The sequence below is a fragment of the Rhinoderma darwinii genome, chromosome 1 (assembly GCF_050947455.1).
Source record: "Rhinoderma darwinii isolate aRhiDar2 chromosome 1, aRhiDar2.hap1, whole genome shotgun sequence".
NCBI lineage: Eukaryota > Metazoa > Chordata > Amphibia > Anura > Rhinodermatidae > Rhinoderma > Rhinoderma darwinii.
Genome location: NC_134687.1, coordinates 421,584,766 through 421,608,726, shown reverse-complemented (window position 1 = coordinate 421,608,726; position 23,961 = coordinate 421,584,766). Strand labels below are relative to the sequence as shown.

The following is a 23,961-nucleotide window of genomic DNA, read 5'->3' as shown; positions in this document are numbered from 1 at the left end:
TTTTTGCCCGCAGTGGTCAATAGCCGCAGATGAAAGTCAAAGTAAAAAAACGCGCCAAAGAAAGTGAATGCAGGTCAAAATCTGCCTCAAAATTGCAGATTGCTCTGCCTGCAAAAATCGGTGTGTGAACATGGCCTAAAGGTATTATACACTAGCGGAGAACAAATCTTGTAAAAGAAACAAACATTTTAGTCGATGATTTCAGTTACTTCATTATCCTTTTTACAAAATAAATGTCATGATTATCAACTTAACTGCCATAAATGAAAGCTCCAGTGCCATCTGGACCCCTCAGTATGAGGAAGGGGGCTAAGATTTAACATAGTTTACATGTTTTCCCCATCAATCAATAGCACAAGCGAATTTAAGAAAAAACGTAACAGGTGTTTTTTTATTTTTTTTAATACCTTAAAAGGGGTTATCCAGCACCATAAAACTACATGGCAATCATCCAATAACTCTACATTAAGTAACTTACTAATCTACTTCTTCTTACTAAATTGTGCCTGTTCGCGGATTGAGAACACAGTCACGTGTTCTCAGAAGTCCTGTAGTTCATTCAGCAGTTTTGACGCAGCGACACGGGCCCACGTGACCAAGAGGGTTCTCTGTGTCAGCGCGTCATCAAATCACATGACTGCTAGGGGGCTGGCACAGTGACGCTATTGAGGAAGTAAGCCAGCCCCCTTCTTCCACTCCGCTGTCTCAGCAGTACACTACCCAGCTCATGCACACCGTGGGCAGGGATAGAGGAACACAGGGGATAGAAGTGGATGCCGGGATTTGTAGTTTTACAGTGCACGCTGAAGCTGCAAGTGCCACCTTATCACCAGAAAAAACAAGCGGCTCTGGCATTACATGGAGGTGCTACAGGTAACGTAAATTAATGTTTTTGGCCATTCAAACTACTAGTAGCCATGCTTGAAGGTGTTTGCAGGTGGTTTTGTGGAATGTTTTTTTTTTTTTTTGGGTCCCCTGGATAACCCCCTTTAAAATAGTTTTCTTGTCTAGTCCATTGGGGGGACACAGACAGTGGTATATGCTGTTGCTACTAGGCGGCGTCATACGAAGAATAAAAAAAAAATTAAAATAAAAAAGTTTCGGCCCCTCCTGCAGGCACGGAGCTAATTCAGGCCCGACAGATGCAGTTGGAGAAGAACCCAAGGCAATACAACAACAACATCAGAACCAGATAAGGAGTGCCATGTCGGACAGATATACAGTTGATCAGGTATCAGGTTAACCAAAAGGGTAGGATCTATGTCCCCCAATGGACCGGACAAGAAAAGGATTTTATGGAGAGTACTAAAAATAATACCCTTTTCTCGTTAGTCTCATTCGGGGACACAGACCATGGGAAATTCCACATGCAGGTCCCAAGGGTGGGAACAGAAGAAGAATGGATGAAAGGATCTACTCCGCAGATGCCTGCAGTACCTTGCGACCAAGCGAAGCATCCACAGAGGATTTCATCCAAACTAGGGTTGTCACGATACCAGAATTTGGATTTCGATACCGATACTTAGAGTATTACTTGATACCAAAACGATACTTTACCAACAATAAAAAAAAAACACAACTCAAAAATATAAAGTCCTTCCATTTTCTGATGTGAGGAACATGGTGTTAACAATTTTGAACATCCATGTGCCTTACTTTAATAGTAATTAACCCCAACATGTACCTGACACATTAACCCAATGTTGCCCATTACAACTGTGAGCGAGGTACTCGATGGGATCACTTACTATATATAATGAATATAATGGGCACCATTGGGTTAATGTGTGAGGGAAAAGATGTGGTTAATTCACATTGCTGTGTTCTGTGCGTGTGATACAGACCGTATGTCGCCCGCTTTTCCTGGATCCAACATAGTTCCGAAAGCCGGGCTCCTAGCGTCATAGTACTCTATGCTGCTGCGAGTCACAGCCTCCCGCGGGAAGGCAGTGACTCGCAGCATAGACGACTATGACGCTAGGAGCCCGGCTTTCGGAAAAGCGGATCCAGGAAAAGCGGGCGACATACGGTCTGCATCACACGCACCGAATGCAGTCATGTGAATTAACCACATCTTTTCCCTCACACATTTACCCAATAGTGCCCATTATATTCATTACAGTAAGTGATCCCATCAAGTACCTCGCTCACAGTTGTAATGGGCAACATTGGGTTAATGTGTCAGGTACACGATGGGGTTAATTACTATTAATGTGAGGCATATAAAATTCATAACACTTTGTGCCTCACATTAATGATAAGTGACTTCATCATTTCCCTAACATAATGGCAACATTGGGGTTAATGTGGGTCACATTAACCCCAATGTTGCTCAGCGCTGGCTGCAAAAAATACTAGTGCCTTTATTTAAGTCTTTTACTCTGCTCTAATACCAGCCCGGGGCTGGTCCAATACATAAAAATGGACGGTATTGAACCATTTCAGGGTGCACGGTATCTAAATGGTGTGGAAATTTAGATGCATTGTGCATCCCTAATCCAAACGCATCTCAATAAGATGGCCTGCGAAGGCGAAAGCAACCAAGGACCGCTTAGAAGCAGTGTCAGCGGACCAGCATTTAAAGAGGCTCTGACACCACATACGTACCCTATCTCCTACATAAGGAGAAGGGCGCTGTAATGTAGGTGACAGAAGTGCTTTTTATTTAGAAAAACAATCTATTTTCACCACGTTATTAGCGATTTTAGCTGGGCGTGTTTTTACTTTTGACCATGTGGGCGTTGTACAGAGGAGTGTATGACGCTGACCAATCAGCGTCATACACTTCTCTCCATTCATTTAATCAGCGCATAGTGATCTTACTAGATCAGTATGTGCAGTCACTTACTTTCACATTAACGTTCCTGAAGTGTCTTGACAGCGAATAGACATTCCTTCCAGCCAGGACGGGATGTCTATTCACAATACCGACACTTCGGCAACGTTTGTGTGGGACTTACAGCACAGAAAAGTCTAATCTCGCTGTAAACTGTCAAGTCCCACTTTGTGGGAAGTGTCGGTATTGCAAATAGACATCCCGTCCTGGCTGGAAGGAATGTCTATTCACGGTCAAGGCACTTCAGTAACGTGAATGTGTAAGGCCCCATGCACACGACCGTGCCCGCAATCACGGCCCGCGATTGCGGGCATGGCCGGCCGCCGACTGACAGCCGCATTTTCGGGCCGTGCTCCCATACAAAGTATGGGAGCACGGCCCGCAAAATGCAAAAGAACGGACATGTTCCATAATTCCCGGAACATTTCCACGGCACGGACACCCTTCCGTAGTGCTACGGAAAGGTGTCAGTGTTCAATGAAAGTGAATGGCTCCGTTTTTGCGGACCACAAAAACTGAGGTTTTTTACGGTCGTGTGCATGGGGCCTAAGTAAGTGACTGCACATACTGATCTAGCGGGATCACTATGTGCGGAGTACTTGAATGGAGAGAAGTGTATGACGCGGATTGGTCAGCATCATACACTCCTCTGTACAACACCCACATGGTCAAAAGTAAAAACATGCCCAGTTGGGCATTAAGAAAGTAATTAGCATAAAGCTAAAATCGCTCCTAACGTGGTGAAAATAGCAGTGTTTTTTATTTAGAAAAACGGTCACCTACATTACAGCGCCCATCTCCTTATGTAGGAGATAGGGCACTTATAATGTGGTGACAGAGCCTCTTTAAGCCATGAAGTTTGACAAATGGCGACAATGGAAGACTAGGTGTGAGCCACAAGGCTTCGCACAGATACTTGGTGGCTTTAGACAGCTGGTGAGAGGTCCACAATTTTTATTGGGTGCCCAGAGAGGAGGCCATGATGGAGTCGGTGAGCCCATTGAGTAGAGGCCCTACGGTCACATGCAGAAGCAAAAAACTGACTCGAGGCTGAACTAGCGGCTACAAAGGAGAACCTGGAGAAGGACTCTATGCGGCAGACCAAGGGATTGCAGCACGACGCTGCGCCTGCCATTAGAATAGTAGTGGTATTAGCCGGACGAGAGACAGTAAAGTTCACAGGAGATTTAGCCCATTTGGAGGAAATATCCTCCGGAAAAGGGTATATAAGATCCAGGCAAGAAGTCTGGTTACGTTTCTGGTCATGATTTTCACGCTCCTTTGAGGCTACTTCAGACACTGAGTGAGAGGGAAAAGGTTTGCGAGACAGTCTGGGAAGAAGGAAGGTGACGAAGGGGAGACGGGTCTCCATCTGGAAGGTGTCTCGGACAGCAGTGATGAGGCTCTCCACACGGGAGAAAGACCAGACAGGAGATACAGAAGGCGTATCTGCTTCCTACAGACACGAAGCTAAGATTAACTACCTCAGTGCCTGTATATACTGTAGAAGGGGCAAACACTTTTTTATTCTTCGGGTCACGCCTGCTAGTAGCAACAGCATATACCATGGTCTGTTTCCCCGAATGGGACGAACGAATTTCTTCACTTATTAGACTCCTCACCTCGCCCTGCACTAATCACTGCCTCACAGAAATCGGATTTTAGCAGTGAATAGAGTTAGGGTATGTTCACACGGCTTATTTTCGGCCATTTTTCAGGCCGTATACGGACGAAAAATTGTCAGCGGAACCCCTCCAAACACCTGCCCATTGATTGTAATGGGAAAACGGCGTTCAATTCCGACAGGCTTTTTTTTTTACGCGGCCGTTTTGAAAAGCGGCCGCGAAAAAGTGCATGTCACTTCTTGAGCCGTTTCTGGAGCAGTCTTTCATTGAGTATTGAAAAACAGCTCCAAAAACGGCCGTTAAAAAAAGCCACGAAAATCGCGAGAGGTTTAAAAAACCTTCTGAAAATAAGGAGCCGTTTTCCCTTGAAAGCAGCTCCGTATTTTCAGACGTTATTTATTTTGTGTGTGCACATACCCTTAGAGATGAAGACAGATCGCTGAAAAGATCAGAAGCTGTCCAAAGAAGTTTATGGGGATGTGTAGGGGGGAAAGGAAGCAGGAGCAGAGAGAAACACACAGACACTACTACAGCTTCTAGTAATATCTTGCTCTTACCACAGTGCTGGATTCACAGCTATACTGCTCATTACTAGTAAGGTTTTGTTAGGCCCTAATTACACGACTGTTTCTTGTCACGCAATTGAACTGGGCTGTTCACAAAGTGCGTGTCTGTTGCGAGAAACTCACAGCATGTCCTATTCGGGTCTGTTTTTCAGACCAGACTTGCCCATTGAAGTACATGAGTGCATGAAAACACGGACATTACACGTGGAACATCCATGTGCCGTCCACTATTTCACGGATCAGTTGCTAAAGAAATGCTGGAAAAAAACTAGGAAGTGCTTGCAGAGGAGAAAAACGGACGACAAAAATCAAATGACACACAGAAACCACACTGATGCAACATGAACATTCATATGCATGGAAAATGGTCCAGTTTTTGTGGACGCAAATCGGAAGTGTTAGTGTTTTACGGTCTTACCCCAGTGATGGATTATAGAAAAACACTTAAACACAGCAGTGTGTGTATTTCTCAGCTCAATGAATATGGATATTACCAGTGAATTGAGAGGAAATTATCTAATAAGAGAAAGCTGAATTTTTCTGTAATAAGTTATATTAAAACAAGTAATATTTGTAATAAATTATATTAAAAAGGTTCTTATATTCGCTTGTACTATTGATTTCTAGGGAAAAAGTTGCAACGGCGATTGCGAATGCGAACTTTGAAATTCAGTTTGGAGGTCTGGTTGAAAGACAGACTTACCAAAACTGACAGAGTGAGCAGAGGTAAGAGTTAGAAATCTGGGCACAAAGTGTGTTGTGTGTGTGTTTCAACTGGAAATTATCAGTTTGCAGCCATCATCATGTACTGGTCTTCAATTGTATGTTTTTCAGCCTGATGCTCGTATTTATAATGCATCAATAGCTGGGAACATGACGTCATACCTCTCCTTGATGATGTGGTCAAGTTTGTATGCTGGTTTGTTGCCTCTAATCCGGTCTACAGCATCCCACTCCTGTTTTCCATATGCTTTACGCAGACGACGTACAAATACCTGACAGGTAAAGGAGAAAAATATAAAATATCTTCAATGTTCTGTTCAGTGTAATATAGCATCTATTAACGAAAATACAAATGTTACCTTTGCAACATTTTTCTAAGCCCTAGACGACCACAATACGCATATTTAACCCCTTCCCGGCTTTTTTTCGCTCAAAATTCCATAAGCCATAATCCCCCGTCCCCCCACCCCATTGATAAAGCCTTATGAGGGATTGATTTTTGTGGGACGAGTTGGAGTTCTTCATGGCCCAGTTTATTGTAACAGATATACTGGGAAACTGAAAATTTTTTATTTGTGGGGTGGAATGGAAAAACAGAACACAAAAAAAACAAAAAATAAAAAAAAAATAAAAAAAAACAGCGATTCCTCCATAGTTTTTGGGGTTTTCGTTTTAGAGTTCACCGTGCAATAAAAACGACAAGTTAACTTTATTCTGCGGGTCAATAAGACTATGGCAATTGCAAACTTCTACAGTTTTTTTTTTATGTTTTCCACTTTTACAAGGAAAAAACTAATTATTTAAAATAAAAACTTTTGGTGTTACCATACTCGGAGAGCCATAATTGTTTAATTTTTGTCGATTGAGCAGCATAAGGACATACATTTTTAGAAATAAAAATAATTTTTTTTTAGTACTGTGTGCACCATCCGGTTTAAATAATGTTAGAGTAACTACACTTTCATCAAACTTTGGAGAAGTCATAGAGGCATATTAAAAGTTTGGATCGGTGGGGGTCCAGGTGCTGACCCCCACCGTTGCTAAAATTAAGGTGCAGAAGCGCTCAGCTGAGCGCTTTGCTCCTTCGGCTGTGATCAGTGCTCATAGTCAGGCTGAAGATGGCTCACATAGAACGTCGACGACAGCCGATGGAACAAAGCACTCAGCAGAGCGCTTCTGCACCTTCATTTTAGCAACGGTGGGGGTCTCAGCAGCCGGACCCCACTGATCCAAACTTTTGATAGGTCTCTGACATATCTAAAGTTTGATAAAAGTGTAGTTACTCTTTAAATTGGAATAGTTCTACTAACTTTTACGGATGCTGCGATACCAATTATGTTTATTATTTATTTAATTATTTTTACAATGCTTTGGGGGAAAATTGGAAAAGGAGGGGGTTTTTAAACTTTTAATATTTTTTGTACATAAAAAAAACCCCAAAACTTTTTTCCCCAGATCTTCTCTTTTCCCTTGTTCCCATGGCGACAGAAGGAAACAGTGTAATTTTCTCTTTTCTCTAACAAAAAAATTTGTATTTTGGATCTGCGTACCCATATTTGTTGTATGGTTGTACATATTTTGGTAGAACTGAATAAAAAAAAATAGTTAATAAAAAACGAAAAACACATTCTTTTACTCTTTTTTTATTAGTCCCCCTAGGGAGCTTGAACCCGCGATCGTTTGATCGCTTGCACAATATACTGCAATACGAAGTTATTGCATTATATCGTGATTCTGACATTGGGAGAGGGTGGGGTGGGGGTTAGTGGGCTGTCCGTTCGTTTTCCGCTCCCTTTTCTAAAGGCTTAGATGCCGCGGTCGCTTTTGGCCGCGGCATCTAAGTGGTTAAACTAGCGGGACTCGTTACAGTTAAACGTCAGCTGTATCATACAATCGACACCCGCGTAATATGGAGCAGGCTCAGCCCGTGAGCCCACTCCTTACTCCCCCTACTGTACTATGACGCAAGTAAACGTCAAATGTCAGGAAGGGGTTAAGTTTCAGCTGTATACAGATCCCCCCATTGCACTTAAAAGGATGAGCGATGTTCCTGAGCATTATAGTGATGATGTAGGTTGGGCAAAGTACATGTATTTGGTAATGTTCAACACGGTAGAGAGCAAGGTTCATTTTGCGGAATAAATTTGTTCACTAAAAACATAAATTTACAAAAAAAAAAAAAAAGAAGAAAATTAGCATTTTCCCTTTATTTAGGGACCCTGCACACGGCCATAGCCGTAATCCCGATTCTGGCTACGGCCGCGGACAGTCGTTCGCATTTTCGTCCGGTGCTACCATTATAAAGTATGGGAGAGATTACTCAGCTGAAGAAGCTTTTGAATATAGAACGCCTCGAAACAGAACGACAAAGAAAAGGAAACACATTTTTTTGCCAAATGGAAAAGATTCATTGTTACTCAATTTGATGATCAGATCATCAGAGAATTGATGTCTTCATTTAGACACACAGCGTGGTACGCAAGAGAACACCTTAGTGGCACTTTGGGAGCATTGGAAATTCCCTAGATGTATTAGGGAGAATGATATTGGGACCATACTAGGTATAGTTAGACTACTTGCATAGGTGCTTACAGGTGGGACGGAGGGTGGGCCGTGTCGGAAATAATTGGAATATCTTACTTGTATGGACGTTCTAATGGGCATTATTTGGTGTAGGATAGTTGATGTCGATACATTTTGGCAAATGTAAATTTGTTTTTCAATGTTTAATGTTGTATTGAATTGTTATTATGTAAAATTGGAAAAATGCAAATAAAAATGAAGGTTTAACCCCTTCCCGACATCCGCCGTATATATACTGCGCTGCCGGGAAGGTGTTCCCGCAAAGCGCAGTACAGTTACGGCGCGATGATGGTGCGGGCTCAGAAGCAGAGCCGGCACCATCACCGCGGGGTGACAGCTGTATTATACAGCTGGCACCCTCCTGTAACTGCCAGGACCGGAGCTATTCTCCGATCCGGCCGATTAACCCCTCAGATGCTGCGCTCAATATTGCGCAGCATCTGATAGGTTTTCACCCGACCGGCAACCCAGTGACACAATCGCTGGGTTGCTGTGGCAATCGGACGCCAGAAAATGGCGTCCGAGTCTGCCTTGTACGGGAGCCGATGAGGACCCGCCTGCGGCGCGTCCTCATAGGCTTGCTGTCAGTGAATAACTGACAGCGCTAATACACTGCACTACGTATGTAGTGCAGTGTATTAGAGTAGCGATCGGGGCATCAGGCCCTCATGTCCCCTAGTGGGACAAGTCAGAAAAGTAAAAAAAAGATAATAAAAATGTGGTAAAACAATAAAAACACACACATTTCAAATAAAAATAAAGCTAAACTGACTTTTTCCCCAGAGTAAGACTTTTTTTATGGTAAAAACCGTAAAAATTAAAAAAAACTATACATAATTGGTATCGCCACGTCCGTAACGACCCAAACTACAAAACTATTATGTAATTTATCCCGCACGGTGAACGCGGTAAAAAAACAAACATGACAAACAGCGCCAGAATCTTTGTTTTTAGGTCTCCTTCCAAAAAATGCTATAAAAAAAGTGATCAAAAAGTCACATTTACTCCAAAATAGTACTAATAAAAACACCAATCCGTCCCGCAAAAAATAATCCCTGACACCGCTTTGTGCACGCAAAAATAAAAAAGTTATGGGTCTTAGAATGGCGACACAGAAAACAAATGATTTTATAAAGAAAGTGATTTTATTGTGCAAAAGATGCAATACATAAAAAAAAAACTATATAAATTTGGTATCGCCGTAATCGTATCGACCCGCAGAATAAAGCTAACATGTAATTTAGGGCGCACTGTGGATGCCGAAAAAAAACCCAATAAAAAACGACTCCAGAATTGCTTGTTCTTGGTAATTTCCTTTATCAAAAAATGAAATAAAAAGTGATCAAAAAGTTGTATGTGTTCTAAAATGGTACCAATAAAATCTACAGCCCGTCTCGCAAAAAACAAGCCCGCACACCGCTCAATCAACTGAAAAACAAAAAAGTTATGGCACTAGTAATGCGGTGATGAAAAAACATCTCAATGCGCAGGCCGGAGGGGAACATTCCTTCAGTTTCAGGGGCCGAGTATTGAGGAACTAGGAAGGGAATGGACATAGCACATCCGCTGGAAGCGAGGGCGCCCGTATTATACCAGCGCAAAACTTTCCCAGCAATATTTCCCAAACTACGAAGGAGAAAAAGTCCCCAAAAGGTGCAGAACGTTACAGAAGTGGGATAAGAAAGAAAACCGTTTATCAGTGTGACACCGGCCTGCGCATAATGGATTGCTTCACATCGTAACCCACTTATATGGATAATTGTATTATTCACCCCATTATTATACCCTCTTATTATGCCCTGATGTACTCCGCACAGATTACATATGCCCCCACATTATAAACTGAAATACCAGCAAAACTCCAAACAGAAAAACTACCAAGCAAAATTCATGTTCAAAATGGTGGTCTTTCCCTTCTTAGCCCTACAGTGTGCCCAAACAGCCATTTATGGCCACAAGTAAGGCATTACCATACCCGGGAGAACCCGCTTAACAATTTATGGGGTAAGATTCTCTAGGGGCACAACATATTGTGCGGTGAATGGGCAGATCAGTGGAAAAATTGAAATTTTCACTTTGTATCATCCACTGCGTATTAATTTCTGAAAAACACCTGTGGAGTCTAAATTCTCACTACACCCCTTGATAAATGCCTTTAGGGGTGTCGTTTCTAAAACGGGGTCACTTTTGTTTGGTACATCAGGGGTTTTGCAAATGCAACATGGCGTCCGCAAACCATTCTAGCAAAATCTACGCTCCAAAAGATAAACACCGCTCCTTTTCTTCTGAATGCTCCCATATATGTAAACAGCTGATTATAACCACATATGGGGTGTTACTGTACTCGGGAGAAATTACTTTACAAATGTTGGGGTGCTTTTTCTTCTTTATTCCTTGTAAAAATGAAAAATGTTGATCTAAAACTACATCTTGTTGGAAAAAAATATATATTTTTCATTTTCATGGCTTAATTCTAATTAATTCAGCAAAAAACCTGTGGGATCAAAATTTTCACTATACCCCTAGATGATTCCTCAGGGGGTGCAGTTTCCCAAATGGAGTCACTTTTGGGGTGTTTCCACTGTACTAGTACTACAGGGGCTCAGCAAATGTGACATGGCACCCAGAAATCATTCCAAAATCCAAATGGTGCTCCTTCCATTCTGAGCCATACCGTGTGTCCAAACAGATGTTTATAACCACATGTGGGGTATTGTTTTACTCGGGAGAAATTGCTTTACAAATATTGCGGTGCTTCTCCTTCAGTCCTTGTGGAAATTAAAATAAAATACCTAAACCTAAATTTTCTTTGAAAAAAAATTTAGATTTTCATTTTTACGGCCTACTTCCAATAAGTTCTGTAAAACACCTGTGGGGTCAAACTGCTCACTGTACCCCTAGATAATTTCCTCATGGGGTGTAGTTTCCAAAATGGGGTCACTTGTTGGGGGTTTCCACTGTTTTGTCCCCTCAGGGGCTTTGCAAATGTGACATGGCCTCCGCAAATCATTCCTGCTAAATTTCAGTTACAAAAGCCAAATGGCGCTCTTTCCCTTCTCAGCCTCGCCGTGTGTCCAAACAGCCGGCTATTACCATATGTGGGGTATTGTTTTACCCGGGAGAAATTTCTTTACAAATGTTGTGGAGCTTTTTCTCCTTTAGTCCTTGTGGAAATGAAAAAAAATTAGCTAAACCTACATTTTATTTGAAAAAATTTAAATTTTCATTTTCACGGCCAACTTCCAATAATTTTTGCAAAAAAACTGGCGGGTCAAAATGCTTGCTACACCCCTAAATAAATTCCTCGAGGGGTGTAGTTTCCCAAATGGGGTCACTTTTGGGGGGTTTCCACTGTTTTGGCTCCGCAAGAGCCCTTCAAAGCGGACATGGTGCCTAAAATATATTCTAATAAAAAGGAGGCCCAAAATCCACTAGGTGCTCCTTTTGGTTCGGAGGCCGGTGCTTCAGTCCTGTAGCACGCTAGGGCCACATGTGGGATATTTCCTAAAACTGCAGAATCTGGGCATTAAATATTGAGTTGCGTTTCTCTGGTAAAACCTTCTGTGGTACAAAAAAAATGGATTCAAAATGAACTTCTGGAAAAAAGTAATGAGCTTTGTAAATTTCACCTCTACTTTGTCTTAATTCCTGCGCAATGTCTAAAGGGTTAAGATGAAATAAGAACAAAAAGACGGCGCCACCTTGTGTAGATCAGTAGGTCGAGGTGAGGAAACAGTGACAAGAAATGTGCTCACCAGAAAACGGAGTTTTCAAAGCGTATAAAATCCACAGTGCTGCTGCCAGATCCGAGTCGGTGTCCAAGATGGGACCGCTTAGGTAGAAACAAATGCAGGTAAAAAAGTGGATCTTGATAATGGCGCTGCTGTGTGGTGAGAATGATGTGGAACGGAGTCCCGAGTTATTAAGTTCAGTTTATTGAAAGTGGCTACGCGTTTCGACGATGAACAATTGTCTTCCTCAGGCCATGTACATAGCAGAGATCATAGCAAATGAGCGAATTGATAGAACACTGCTTGCCGTGTGTAAGATATTGAACCCATTGAAAGCTGCTTAAGGGCATGTATTATTTAAATGAAAGAATGCACTTGAATGCCGTATCAGGCATAAGCATTATTATATAACTGCGCTGATAAAACATTAGGTAACTAAAATTAGCGTGGCTAGCAACCTGGTTCCGTCCTGATTATAATTGGAGTATGCAGCATTTTTTTTAAAAAAGGAATGTAAATTTTAATTAGAGTATGCAGCTTATTTTTAAAAGCTGGAATGTGAATTAATATGAGTGAGTTCGTAGTGGACGAAGCCGGGACGCGGCCTCGTTACCAGGACAACCAAGCGGAGATCATAGACAAGGAACGAATTGGTAGAACTATGCTTGCCGTGGGTAAGATATTAAAAACCGCTTGAAAGACATATATTGTTTAGATAAGAGAATTTTAATATCTTACCCACGGCAAGCATAGTTCTACCAATTCGTTCCTTGTCTATGATCTCCGCTTGGTTGTCCTGGTAACGAGGCCGCGTCCCGGCTTCGTTCACTCCAAACTCAGTTATATTTTTCATCTTTTTCTTTTATTCATTCTTCACTTATCCCTTTCATTCTTTTGATTGCACCCCATTTTATGAATAAACATCTAACTTGTATGTTAAAATACATTATGCAATTATAGCTCCGCGATGTTGAACATTGTGGAGGAGTAAAAAAACCGGGAGTGACGTCAAGATCGCAGCTTGACCCCGTCAGATTTGGCGGTTTTTTTCAATTATGTTAATTTGTACCTACATGTTATATAAGTTGTGTCCTCTCTGATATGTACATGGCCTGAGGAAGACGATTGTTCATCGTCGAAACGCGTAGCCACTTTTAATAAACTGAACTTAATAACTCGGGACTCCGTTCCACATCATTCTCACCACACAGCAGCGCCATTATCAAGATCCACTTTTTTACCTGCATTTGTTTCTAAAGGGTTAAGAAACTTTCTAAATGCTGTTTTGAATACTTTGAGGGGTGCAGTTTTTAAAATGGGGTGACTTATTGGGGGTTTCTTATATATAAGGACCTCAAAGCCACTTCACAACTGAACTGGTCCCTGTAAAAATAGCATTTTGAAATTTTCTTGAAAATGTGAGAAATTGCTGCTAAAGTTCTAAGCCTTGTGATGTCCTAGAAAAATAAAAGGATGTTCAAAAAACGATGCCAATCTAAAGTAGACATATGGGGGATGTTAATTAGCAACATTTTTGTGTGGTATAACCGCCTGTCTTACAAGCAGATACATTTAAATTGAGAAAAATGCAAATTTTTCTCTAAATTTTGGTGTTTTTCACAATTAAATACTGAATGTATCGGGCAAATTTTGCCAGTAACATAAAGTCCAATGTGTCACGAGAAAACAATCTCAGAATCGCTTGGATAGGTAAAAGCATTCCGGAGTTACCACAAAGTGAAACATGTCAGATTTGAAAAATGAGGCTCCGTCAGGAAGGTCAAAAGTGGCCAAAGAGGGAAGGGGTTAAAAAAAAAAAAAAATAATAATAAAAAAAAAAAAAAATATGGGAGCACGGTCCGTAAAATAAAAAATAAAAATAGGACAGGTCCTATTTTTTACGGAAACTTTCTACGGCCCGGCCACCTTCCCATAAATATACAGGAAAGTGTCCGTCGGCCATAGAAATGAATGGCTCCATAATTACGGATGAAATCTACGGTCGTGTGCATGGGGCTTTAACCCCTTAATCACCGGGCTTGAAAAGGCCTTAATGACCAGCTACAATTTTCCGTTTTTTTCAGCTGTCTTTCAGCAGCCATTACGGTTTTATTTTTTCGTTGACGTGGCTCTATGAGGCCTTGTTTTATGTGGGAGAAATCGTATTTTTTGCTGTGAAAATCACTGTGCATAGCATAATTTATTTTTACGGTGTGAATATAAGAAAAGGCGATTCTCGGAATCGTTTTTTATATCGTTCACGTTTCACATTAAATAACCTATTTAAATTAATTCTTCCGGTTGTGTAGGTTTTTTGTTTTTATGTAATGCATGTGCAACAAAATTTATTTTACGCAAAACCATGACTTTATGGACATTTTCTTATTATTTTTTTTTAAATTTCATTATGGGATAACTTTATTTTTTACTTATAATGTATTAGAAGACGCCTGTATGCGAATACAAGATCTTCTGTGTCACTTCGACACAGACTGCTGTTAGGGCAGCACATAGTGTGCCCTGACAGTAGGCATACTGAGCAGACGGCCCTGGGGTCCTTTGTAGGTCCCCAGGGCTGAGTGCTGAGATTCCCCTGTCTTTGATCGAGTCACCGGGTTGCCGGTGACCCGATCGAAGAGGGTAGTCCCCTTTGATCATGCTGTGGATACTGACCGCGGCGATCAAGGGGTTAAGATGCTGGGGTTGGAATGTATTTTGATCCCAGCGGTGTTCAGCAGGCTGCTCTAAGTTCGGGAGCTGTACGTTGCAGCTCCTGCTTAGAGGATGAACTCACAGAAGCACTCCCCAGCCTCTTCTACAGCGACGCCAAAACACGGTGAGCGGTTGTTAAGGGGTTAAAGGCTACGTACAGCTTTGAAAAACTATTTTTTTTAATAAAAATGTGTATCAGTGTGATTGGTGCATCTTTGTAATTACATTTTATTAAAAAATTAGAATTTTTGAGCTGCATCGCCTTTGCATCCTGTATTCAGAGCAGCTGTATCTAGCACGGATACCTTTATCCGTCAGGTCAGCGGGACTGACTGGTTCAGTGACAGCGGGTCTTGAGTGTCTCTGATCCACGCAGGATGCAGCAGTTATCGATCACATCTTGCAGGACCTGCTGTCACAGAACCCATCAGTGTCGCTGACCTGACGGATTCAGGTGTCAGCGCTAGATACGGCTGCTCTGTATACAGGATACAAAGCAGCTGCATCTGAAAAAGGAAAAATAATAATGGTTAATAAAAACTCATTTGAAAGTTGAACCAAACACAGCCTTTAAAGTTTAAAAAAATTAAAAAGATAACTATTCTTTTTTAGTACCACATAACAGACCTTTCGGTGCCCCAAAATAGAAAAAAAAAAAAAAGCATAAAAAAAAAAAAAAAAGAAAATTAAATATTTACCCTTAGGCCAAAATCACATACAAGGTTTTGATGCCGTTTTTGGCTTATATTTTTGATCCAGACACAGAAGTGGAAAACTAGAGAGACCCTAGTAGCTGGTGGGTACATGAAAAACTCAAAGGAAAACCGTTATGCTCGAGGCACGATAAAGACCCTAATTTCCAGCTACCTAAATGGTAATACTAGAATGAACTAAAATATAACTTTTAATGACTTAAATTAACCACTTCAAAATAGGACATATAAAACACACACGATTAAAAGTAGCCAATGTTAGCAAGTAGGGATGAACGATGCATCGAAACTTCGATACGGTTTCGATACTCTGCATCCCCAAACGGTTCGATACCGTTATTTCCTGTATTTCGATACTGAGCTGTGCGGCATCATAGCTCATTATTGTAACACATGAATGTATGAGAGCTGGGCTGCGGCTGTGTAATACAGTCATTGCCGCGCTCCTGAGTCCTAATAACAAGTGCGCGCGGTCAGGATGATGTGATGCAGCCAGCACTGCACTAATAAGCGGCGGCACTGAAAACAGAACATGGCGGGCGCACTGCAAAACACCCCCATGTTCGGTCTTCAGTGCCTGCGCTCATTAATGCAGCGCCGGCCGCATCTCCTCATGTTGACCGCTCACGCACTTCCTGTCAGGAGCGGGGCAATGATTGTATTACACAGCCGCAGCCCCGCAGGCTGAGAGCAGAGAAACCTCATCTCCGCCATTATTCCCGTGAATGCTGCGATCAAAGCGGACTGCAGCATTCAGGAGAAAATGAGAAGGGGGGGTGCCCCTTGGATCGCGTCACAGAGAATTCCTGTGACGCGATTAAGGGACATACCATATATGGAAGGACCCCAAGGCTGTCTTACCATATTTCCTATTGTTAGGGCATACTTCGGTAAGTCCTAACAACTGCCTGTGTACTATCAGTACACAGGCTAATGTACTGTAATATAGATATATGCCAGTACATTAAAGGTTAAAAAATAAAACAAAGTAATGTTAAATTAAAAAAAACACACATACACCTTTTTTTACAATAAATATTTAAATAAGTCTCAATACATAAAATATACACGTTCGGTATTGGCGCGGCCGTAATAACCTGCACAACAATGTTTTTGCATCATTTATGATGTGTACGCTGTATAAAAATAAAATAAAAACTGCTTTCTATCACTTATTGTGGGGCACGAGGTGTGATGAATTTAACCTTCACGCGCCTCACATCAGAAAATGGAAGAACTTTTTTTTTTGTATTATTACTGTTGACAAAGTATCGAATTGGTATCGAAATCGCAATACTAAACGAAGTATCGGTATCGAAGTCCAAATTCTGGTATCGTGACATCCCTATTAGCAAGCAGGGTGTAGTAAATCAGAACACGTTGCGGAGATATATGGAGTAGTTACATAAGGCATATTAACCCCTTCGCGCTCAGGTCAGTAATAGTACGTCCTGCTAAGTAGAACGTTCGCGCTCAGGTCAGTACTATTACTGACCTGAGTAAACACGGCGCCATTTAATCCCGGCGCGTGTCTGAGCTGTGATACCTGCTGTTTCCGACAGCAGGCTATCACAGCTTAGTGTGCAGGGACCGATCGCGGTGGTCCCCGCCGATTAACCCCTTAGAAGCCGCGTTCAATAGCGATCGCGGCTTCTTAGGGGTTAAGCTGCCATCGCCGGCCTGCTACACGATAGCGGGCCGTGATGGCTACTATGGCAACCAGAATCCTAACAATGGACTTGACGGAAGCCTAGTGGGTCCCGACAAAATCAGGACCCACTATGCTTGCTGTCAGCGAACAGCTGACAGTTCTAATACACTGCACTACGCATGTAGTGCAGTGTATTAGAATAGCGATCAGAGCCTCCTGCCCTCATGTCCCCTAGTGGGACAAAGTAAAAAAAGTGTAAAAAAGTAAAAAAAAGTTGTGTAAAAATAAGAAAATAAAAGATTTAAAAGTAATAAAAGTAAAAAGTCCCCCTTTTTCCCTTATCAGTTCTTTATTATTAATAAAAATATATAAATAAACAAATAAACTATACATAATTGGTATCGCCGCGTCCGTAACGGCCTGAACTACAAAACTGTGTCGTTATTTATCCTGCGCGGTGAACGCCGTAAGAGAAAATAATAATAAACCGTACCACAATAACAATTGTTTGGTCACTTCACCTCCCAAAAAATGGAATAAAAAGAGATCAAAAAGTCGCATGTACCTAAAAATGGTACTGATAGAAACTACAGTTCGTTACGCAAAAAATAAGTCCTCGCACGACTTTCCTGATGGAAAAATAAAACAGTTATGGCTCTTAGAATAAGGTAACACAAAAAGTCAATTATATTTTACAAAATGTATTTTATTGTGCAAACGCCATAAGACATAAAATAAAACTATAAACATCTGGTATCGCCGTAATCGTATCGCCGCGCAGAATAAAGTGAATATGACATTTATAGCGCACGGTGAACGCTGTAAAAAAAATTGAATAAAAAACAATAGTAAAATTGCTGTTTTTTTAGTCACCACGCCACCTAAAATTAGAATAAAAACGGATCAAAAAGTCACATGCACCCCAAGAAAACTGCAATGGATTCCTCAAGGTCTCTAGTTTCCAAAAAGGGGTCACTTTTGGGGGGTTTCCACTGTTTTAGCACCACAAGACCTCTTCAAACCGGACATGGTGCCTAATAAATTAAATTAAATTAATTAAATGTCACCTCTACTTTGCTCTAAATTCCTGTGAAACGCCTAAAGGGTTAATAAACTTTTTAAATGCTGTTGTGAATACTTTGAGGGGTCTAGTTTCTGAAATGGGGTGTTTGATAGGCGTGTCTAATATATGGGCCCCTCAAAGCAACTTCAGAACTGAGCTGGAAACTAAAAAATAAAATAAAAATGAGGCAATACTTCGCTTCTTACATTATACTGATAATGAGCCGTGCCCACCCCGAGATGACCCCAGTTTTGACCGTTTGTATAAACGGAGACCCCTATTAGCCCATTTCAGTGCCCGGTTTTCCCAAGCATTCACCCCCGAGAAGTGTATTTCTATAGATGAATCCCTGGTACATTTGAAAGGGAGGCTTCAATTCCGCGAGTACCTGCCGGGTAAGAGGGCAAGGTATGGCGTGAAGATGTATAAGCTGTGCGAGAGTGCATCCGGGTATACCTACAAATTTAGGATATATAAAAGGGAAGGACACCAGTACTCAGCCCCCAGAATGCACCCCCTTACTGGGAGTTAATACAAAAATTGTGTGGGATTTGGTGCACCCACTGCTGGACCAGGGTTACCACCTCTACCTGGATAATTTTTATACCAGCATCCCACTCTTCAACTGCCTCGCTTCCAGAAGTCCTGCGGCATGTGGCACTGCTAGAAGAAACCTGAGAGGCCTCCCTACGACTCTGCTTGGGCAAACACTCAGAAGGGGTGAGAGCAGGGCACAATCTAGCAGCAACATATTGTGTGTCAAGTACAAGACCAGGGAGATGCCACACCAGTACTCATGTACCTGTACGAGGTACCAGTACAGGGACCCCCAAACTAGACTGCATCCTGGACTACAATAGGTACATGGGAGGGGTGGACTTGTCAGATCAAGTCCTGAAGCCTTACAGTACTTCTGGAAGCGGGGCCACAGGCATCGTACCAGGGCAACACTTTTTAGGAGAAGTTCCCCAAACTGGCAAGAAGGGAAAAAGTCAAAAGAGGTGCAGAGTCTGCTATAAGAGGGGGATAAGGAAGGACACAATATATCAATGTGACGCGTGTCCCGAAAAACTAGAGCTCTGTATGAAAGAGTGTTTTCAAATTTATCATCCATCCCTTTATTTTTAATTTACCCCAGTTTTACTCGCTCTGATCCACTTCGCACAGCTTACCCCTCCTCATCTTTCCCCTCTGAGCCCTGCTGTGTGCCCAGGCAGCTGATAACAGCCACATGTAGGGTATTGCCGTACCCGGGAGAGCCAACATTACAGTTTATGAGGTGTATATCTCCGGTGGCGCATGCTGGGCACAATATATCGGACACTGAATTGGCATATATGTATAGAAAATTGCAAATTTCACTCTGCACCAACTGCTGCACATTATCTTTTACACAATATCTGTGGGGTCAAAATGCTCACTACACCTCTAGATGAATTCCTTAAGGGGTGTCGTTTTTAAAACGGGGTCACTTCTCGGGGGTTTCAACTGTACTGATACCTCAGGGGCTTCTGCACACACGACTTAGCACCAGAAAATTCCCAGTAGGCCACATGGTGGTCCTTTCCTTCTGAGCCCTCCCATGGGCCCAAACGGCAGTTTATCACCACAAATAGGGTATTGCCACACTCAGGACAAATTGGCCAACGAAATGCGGTATTTTATTCCTTGTGAAAATAAGAAATTTTGAGCCAAAACTACCTCTTATTGGAAAAAATTACATTTTTTTGAATTCACAGCCCAATTCAAATAAATTCTGTGAAAAAACTGTGGAGTCTAAATGGTCACAACACCCATAAATGAATTCCTTGAGGGGTGTAGTTTCCAAAATGGGGTCACTTCTGGTGGGTTTCCATTGCTTTGATACCTTTGGAGCTCTGCAAATGCGACATGGCACCCGAAAACCAATCCAGCAAAATCTGTGCTCCAAAGAACACATAGCGCTCCTTTCCTTCTGAGGCCTCCCATGGGCCCAAACAGCAGTTTATCACCACAAATGGGGTATTGCCGCACTCAGGACAAATTGGGCAACAAAATGGGGCATTTTGTTCCCTGTGAAAATAAGAAATTCTGATCAAAAATGACATCTTATTGGAAAAATTGTCATTCTTTTAATTTCACAGCCAAATTCAAATACGCGCTGTGAAAAAACTACGGGGTCAAAATGGTAACAATAACCATAAATTAATTCCTTGAGGGGTGCAGTTTCCAAAATGGGGTCAGTTTTGGGGGATTCCTACTGTTTTGGCACCTCAACACCTCTCCAAACCTGGCATGCTGCCTAAAATATATGCTAATAAAAAAGCACCACCAAAATGCACTAGGTGCTTCTTTGCTTCTGGGGCTTGTGTTTTAGTCCACGAGCGCAGTAGGGCCACATGTGGGACATTTCTAAAAACTGAAGAATCTGGACAATACATATTTAGTAGTGTTTCTCTGGTAAAACCTTCTTTGTTACAGAAAAAAAATGGAATAAAATTGAAATTCAGAAATAAAAACGAAATTTGCAAATTTCACCTCCACTTTGCTTTAATTCCTGTGAAATGCCTGAAGGGTTAAAAAACTTTCTAAATGCTGTTTTGAATACTTTGAGGGGTCTAGTTTTTAAAATGGGGTGCTTTATGGGGGTTTCTAATACATAGGCCCCTCAAAGCCACTTCAGAACTGAACAGGTACCTTAAAAAAAAGGCTTTTGAAATTTTCTTAAAAATATGAGAAATTGCTGTTTATGTTCTAAGCCTTGTAACGTCCAAGAAAAATAAAATAATGTTCAAAAAACGATGCCAATCTAAAGTAGACATATGGGAAATGTGAACTAGTGACCATTGTGGGTGGTATAACCGTCTGTTTTTCAAGCAGATGCATTTAAATTCTGAAAAATGCTATTTTCTCTAAATTTTGCAATTTTTCTCAAATAAAGACTGAATATATCGACCAAATTTTACCACGAACATGAAGCCCAAAGTGTCACGAGAAAACAATCTCGGAATCGCTTGGATAGGTTTAAGCATTCCGACGTTATTACCACATAAAGTGAAATATGTCAGATTTGAAAAATGGGCTCTGAGCCTTAAGGCCCAAACTAGGCTGCGTCCTTAAGGGGTTAATGCATCAGCAAGCGACCGCAGTATGCGGCGCTTCCACCAAGTAACTATTAGAATTCCCATACAACTGCTAGCCGAACAAAAATTAAAAGCAATGAGAAAACATACCTTGTACTCCCTGAATTTCCCCACAATAGGTTCATGCAGAAGAAACTTGATGTCTTTCACCAGATAGAAGGTTCGGGGGGCTGTAGATCCCTTGTTGACTTTTTTCTTGTGTCTCGGTTCATGAGGATATATTCCTTTCAAGATACAGAGACGTCTAAATATAGAAACACAAGAAAATCTCACTGGTTTGTGTACTTCAAGAACAAACAACATTAACTACTTACGGACAGGTCCTGGTCCTTGAACCCGTGCCATTGTACATTTACAGTGCAGGCTTTAGATGGCTGCCAAAGCAACCCGGCAGCTGAATGTCAGGTGTCTAGCTGTCAGACTGCTGGGCACCCAGGAGAAAAGACAAGAGGTTTTCACCACTTATGTTTTCTCTATTTTCCTGACGGCCAGGAGGGCATCCCTTTGATGGATGGCAACTCATACCCCCTCCCTAACACAGTGGAAGGCACTGATAAATAGTATTCTTCCTTTTGAGAAGTACTACTGTATATCACAACCGGAAATGTCCACAAAAACTCAAAAAAGATGTGCCCCGTCCAGCGTGCATCAGCCCTTTTAACCTTTTCTCTTTCCTAGCCTGTAGGCTCGATCACTAAACTACCAGCTGATATTTAGCGCTTAATACATTTTGCGCATCTCGAGCAGTCCTAAAGACAAAAAGATTAAATCTCTGTATACACCGCACACAGTGCTCTGAGGCAATGGGAGAAAAAGCTTAAAGGCTATGTAAACCTTTGAAAGGGATTTTTTTTTTTTTTATAAAAAGATCAGTGTGATCGGTGCAAATTTAGAATTACTTTTTATTAAAAATGATTTTTACTTTTAGAGATAGAGCTGCTCTGTATTCTCTATACTACATCGTTCGTTATGACTTGAATCCGTCAGTCCAACGGAGCTGACGGGTTCAGTGTCAGCGGGTCCTGAGAGTCTTTCACGCGCAGGATCCACCTGTAATCTATCACATCTTAGACACCTTTAAGAATGACAGTTCACGGTCAGCATTTTACCTGAAGTCCGGCAGGCTCAACTGCAGCTTCTTTCGAGCCTTATTTCTCGTGATGTAATTAGTGGCTGCGCCACTTTCATACTGAAAAAGAGAGACACAAAACACATTCATGTGACACTATATACCAGCAGCGAAGCACCTTTTTTTAGTCTGATGGACACATTGTCAGATTAGTGTATATATTAGAACTATAGTGCACATTTACTGCTTAGATGTGAACATTTATTGTAGATCTATAATATTGTGCTGTACTTTGATGGCTCCGTCATTGACATTGAATGGCGGTGCAGGCAAGGCCACCGCTGCATTCAAATTCCTCTTCACTGCAGTCGTGCATTGAGGAGGTACGGGGGGGGGGGGGGGGGGGGCTTAGTATACCTATTCTAGTGATGGGTGGGGGTCCCAGGTGAGGTTCCCAGCAATACGACATAGCGATAGAGTGATATAGGGGAAGGGAGACATACCTATTGTCTCGGTCATGCAACTTACAATGTTTAATTCCCCCCGCGCAGCGTTAGCAAGTGCTACTAAGGCACGCTCCTCTGCTGTGAGTGACCGCTCCGGTGGTCTCCTCACTGGCCGATAGGGCCGTCCCTCAGAGTAGAGAGTGGCACTTCCGACCACTGCACCCGGGGAATCAAACGTCAGACAAAAGGTTGTGTTTACAATGCCCTTCCACTAGTGTGCATGCCAGTGATCATTATAAACAATATGAACAGGGCAAATTTCACCAAATATGTACAGAATTCTAGGCACTATAGCCCACTGTATGCGATTGTTGGCACAGCTGTTAACCAAACCTCACCCCCGCATGTGAACAGCGTTTATCTGACCCTACAGATTTCATACAGACGTCTTATGAACGGCTTGTCGCTCATGGTTCGCCGGTGAAGGGTATAGTTCCGGATAGCTCCAAAAGTTACACCAACAAATCGCCAAGCGATCTCTGCCTTGATCCGTGGGTTTCAATTGATGGGATGCAGATCTGTTTTTTCATAAATTAAATTTTCAGGCATGTGCCAGGCAATGACCAAAACATCCAACAGGCAGAATCCACAGGTATCGGTGTTGGGTTGGTGCCGACAGTCGGCAGAAAATGGTCTAAATTGGGCTTCTTGGCAGTCCGAAATCTCTAGTGAACGGCCATCTTTAAAATTATCTACTTGAATCTTAGTTTTTGCTAACAAACGGTAATTTAAGGGTTACAAGTGTCCACTGCTCATCCTAATAATTTTTCCTACATATACACAGGGGTTGTTGATCCCGATGTATTATTGTATGGTTGTCTATTTACCACAAACTGAATGGCAGGATTTGACCAATCATCAAGCAAGCAGATGTGGAAAAGAATTGCTCATTCCTTATAGAATTGCTCAGGTTGGCATCACATTGTTATACTGTATGTGATAATTACGCTGACAGGAATATAATACTGTGGTATAATCTAGTTCTACACAGAGAATGCCCCTCGAGTGCAGGACACGACCCCAGAGCAAATCACATATGAAAAACAGCGGCCTGACAATCC

At 41.9% G+C, this 23,961-nt stretch overlaps 1 protein-coding gene and 1 long non-coding RNA gene across 2 annotated transcripts in view; one reads left to right on the top strand and one right to left on the bottom strand.

Moving 5' to 3' along the window:
• Positions 1-23,961, bottom strand: part of PES1 (pescadillo ribosomal biogenesis factor 1) — a 52,846-nt gene that overhangs the window by 28,648 nt on the left and 237 nt on the right. The window contains exons 2-4 of the mRNA XM_075829558.1: positions 22,435-22,514; positions 21,416-21,569; positions 5,913-6,022 (exon numbers count right to left, since the gene is read on the bottom strand). Of these exons, the coding sequence (XP_075685673.1) occupies positions 5,913-6,022; positions 21,416-21,569; positions 22,435-22,514 (344 nt within the window). The remainder of the gene's footprint in view (positions 1-5,912; positions 6,023-21,415; positions 21,570-22,434; positions 22,515-23,961) is intronic.
• Positions 5,703-7,373, top strand: LOC142655434 (uncharacterized). The gene is made up of 3 exons (XR_012849489.1): positions 5,703-5,753; positions 5,862-6,029; positions 7,206-7,373. It is a non-coding gene; the product is annotated as an uncharacterized LOC142655434 (long non-coding RNA).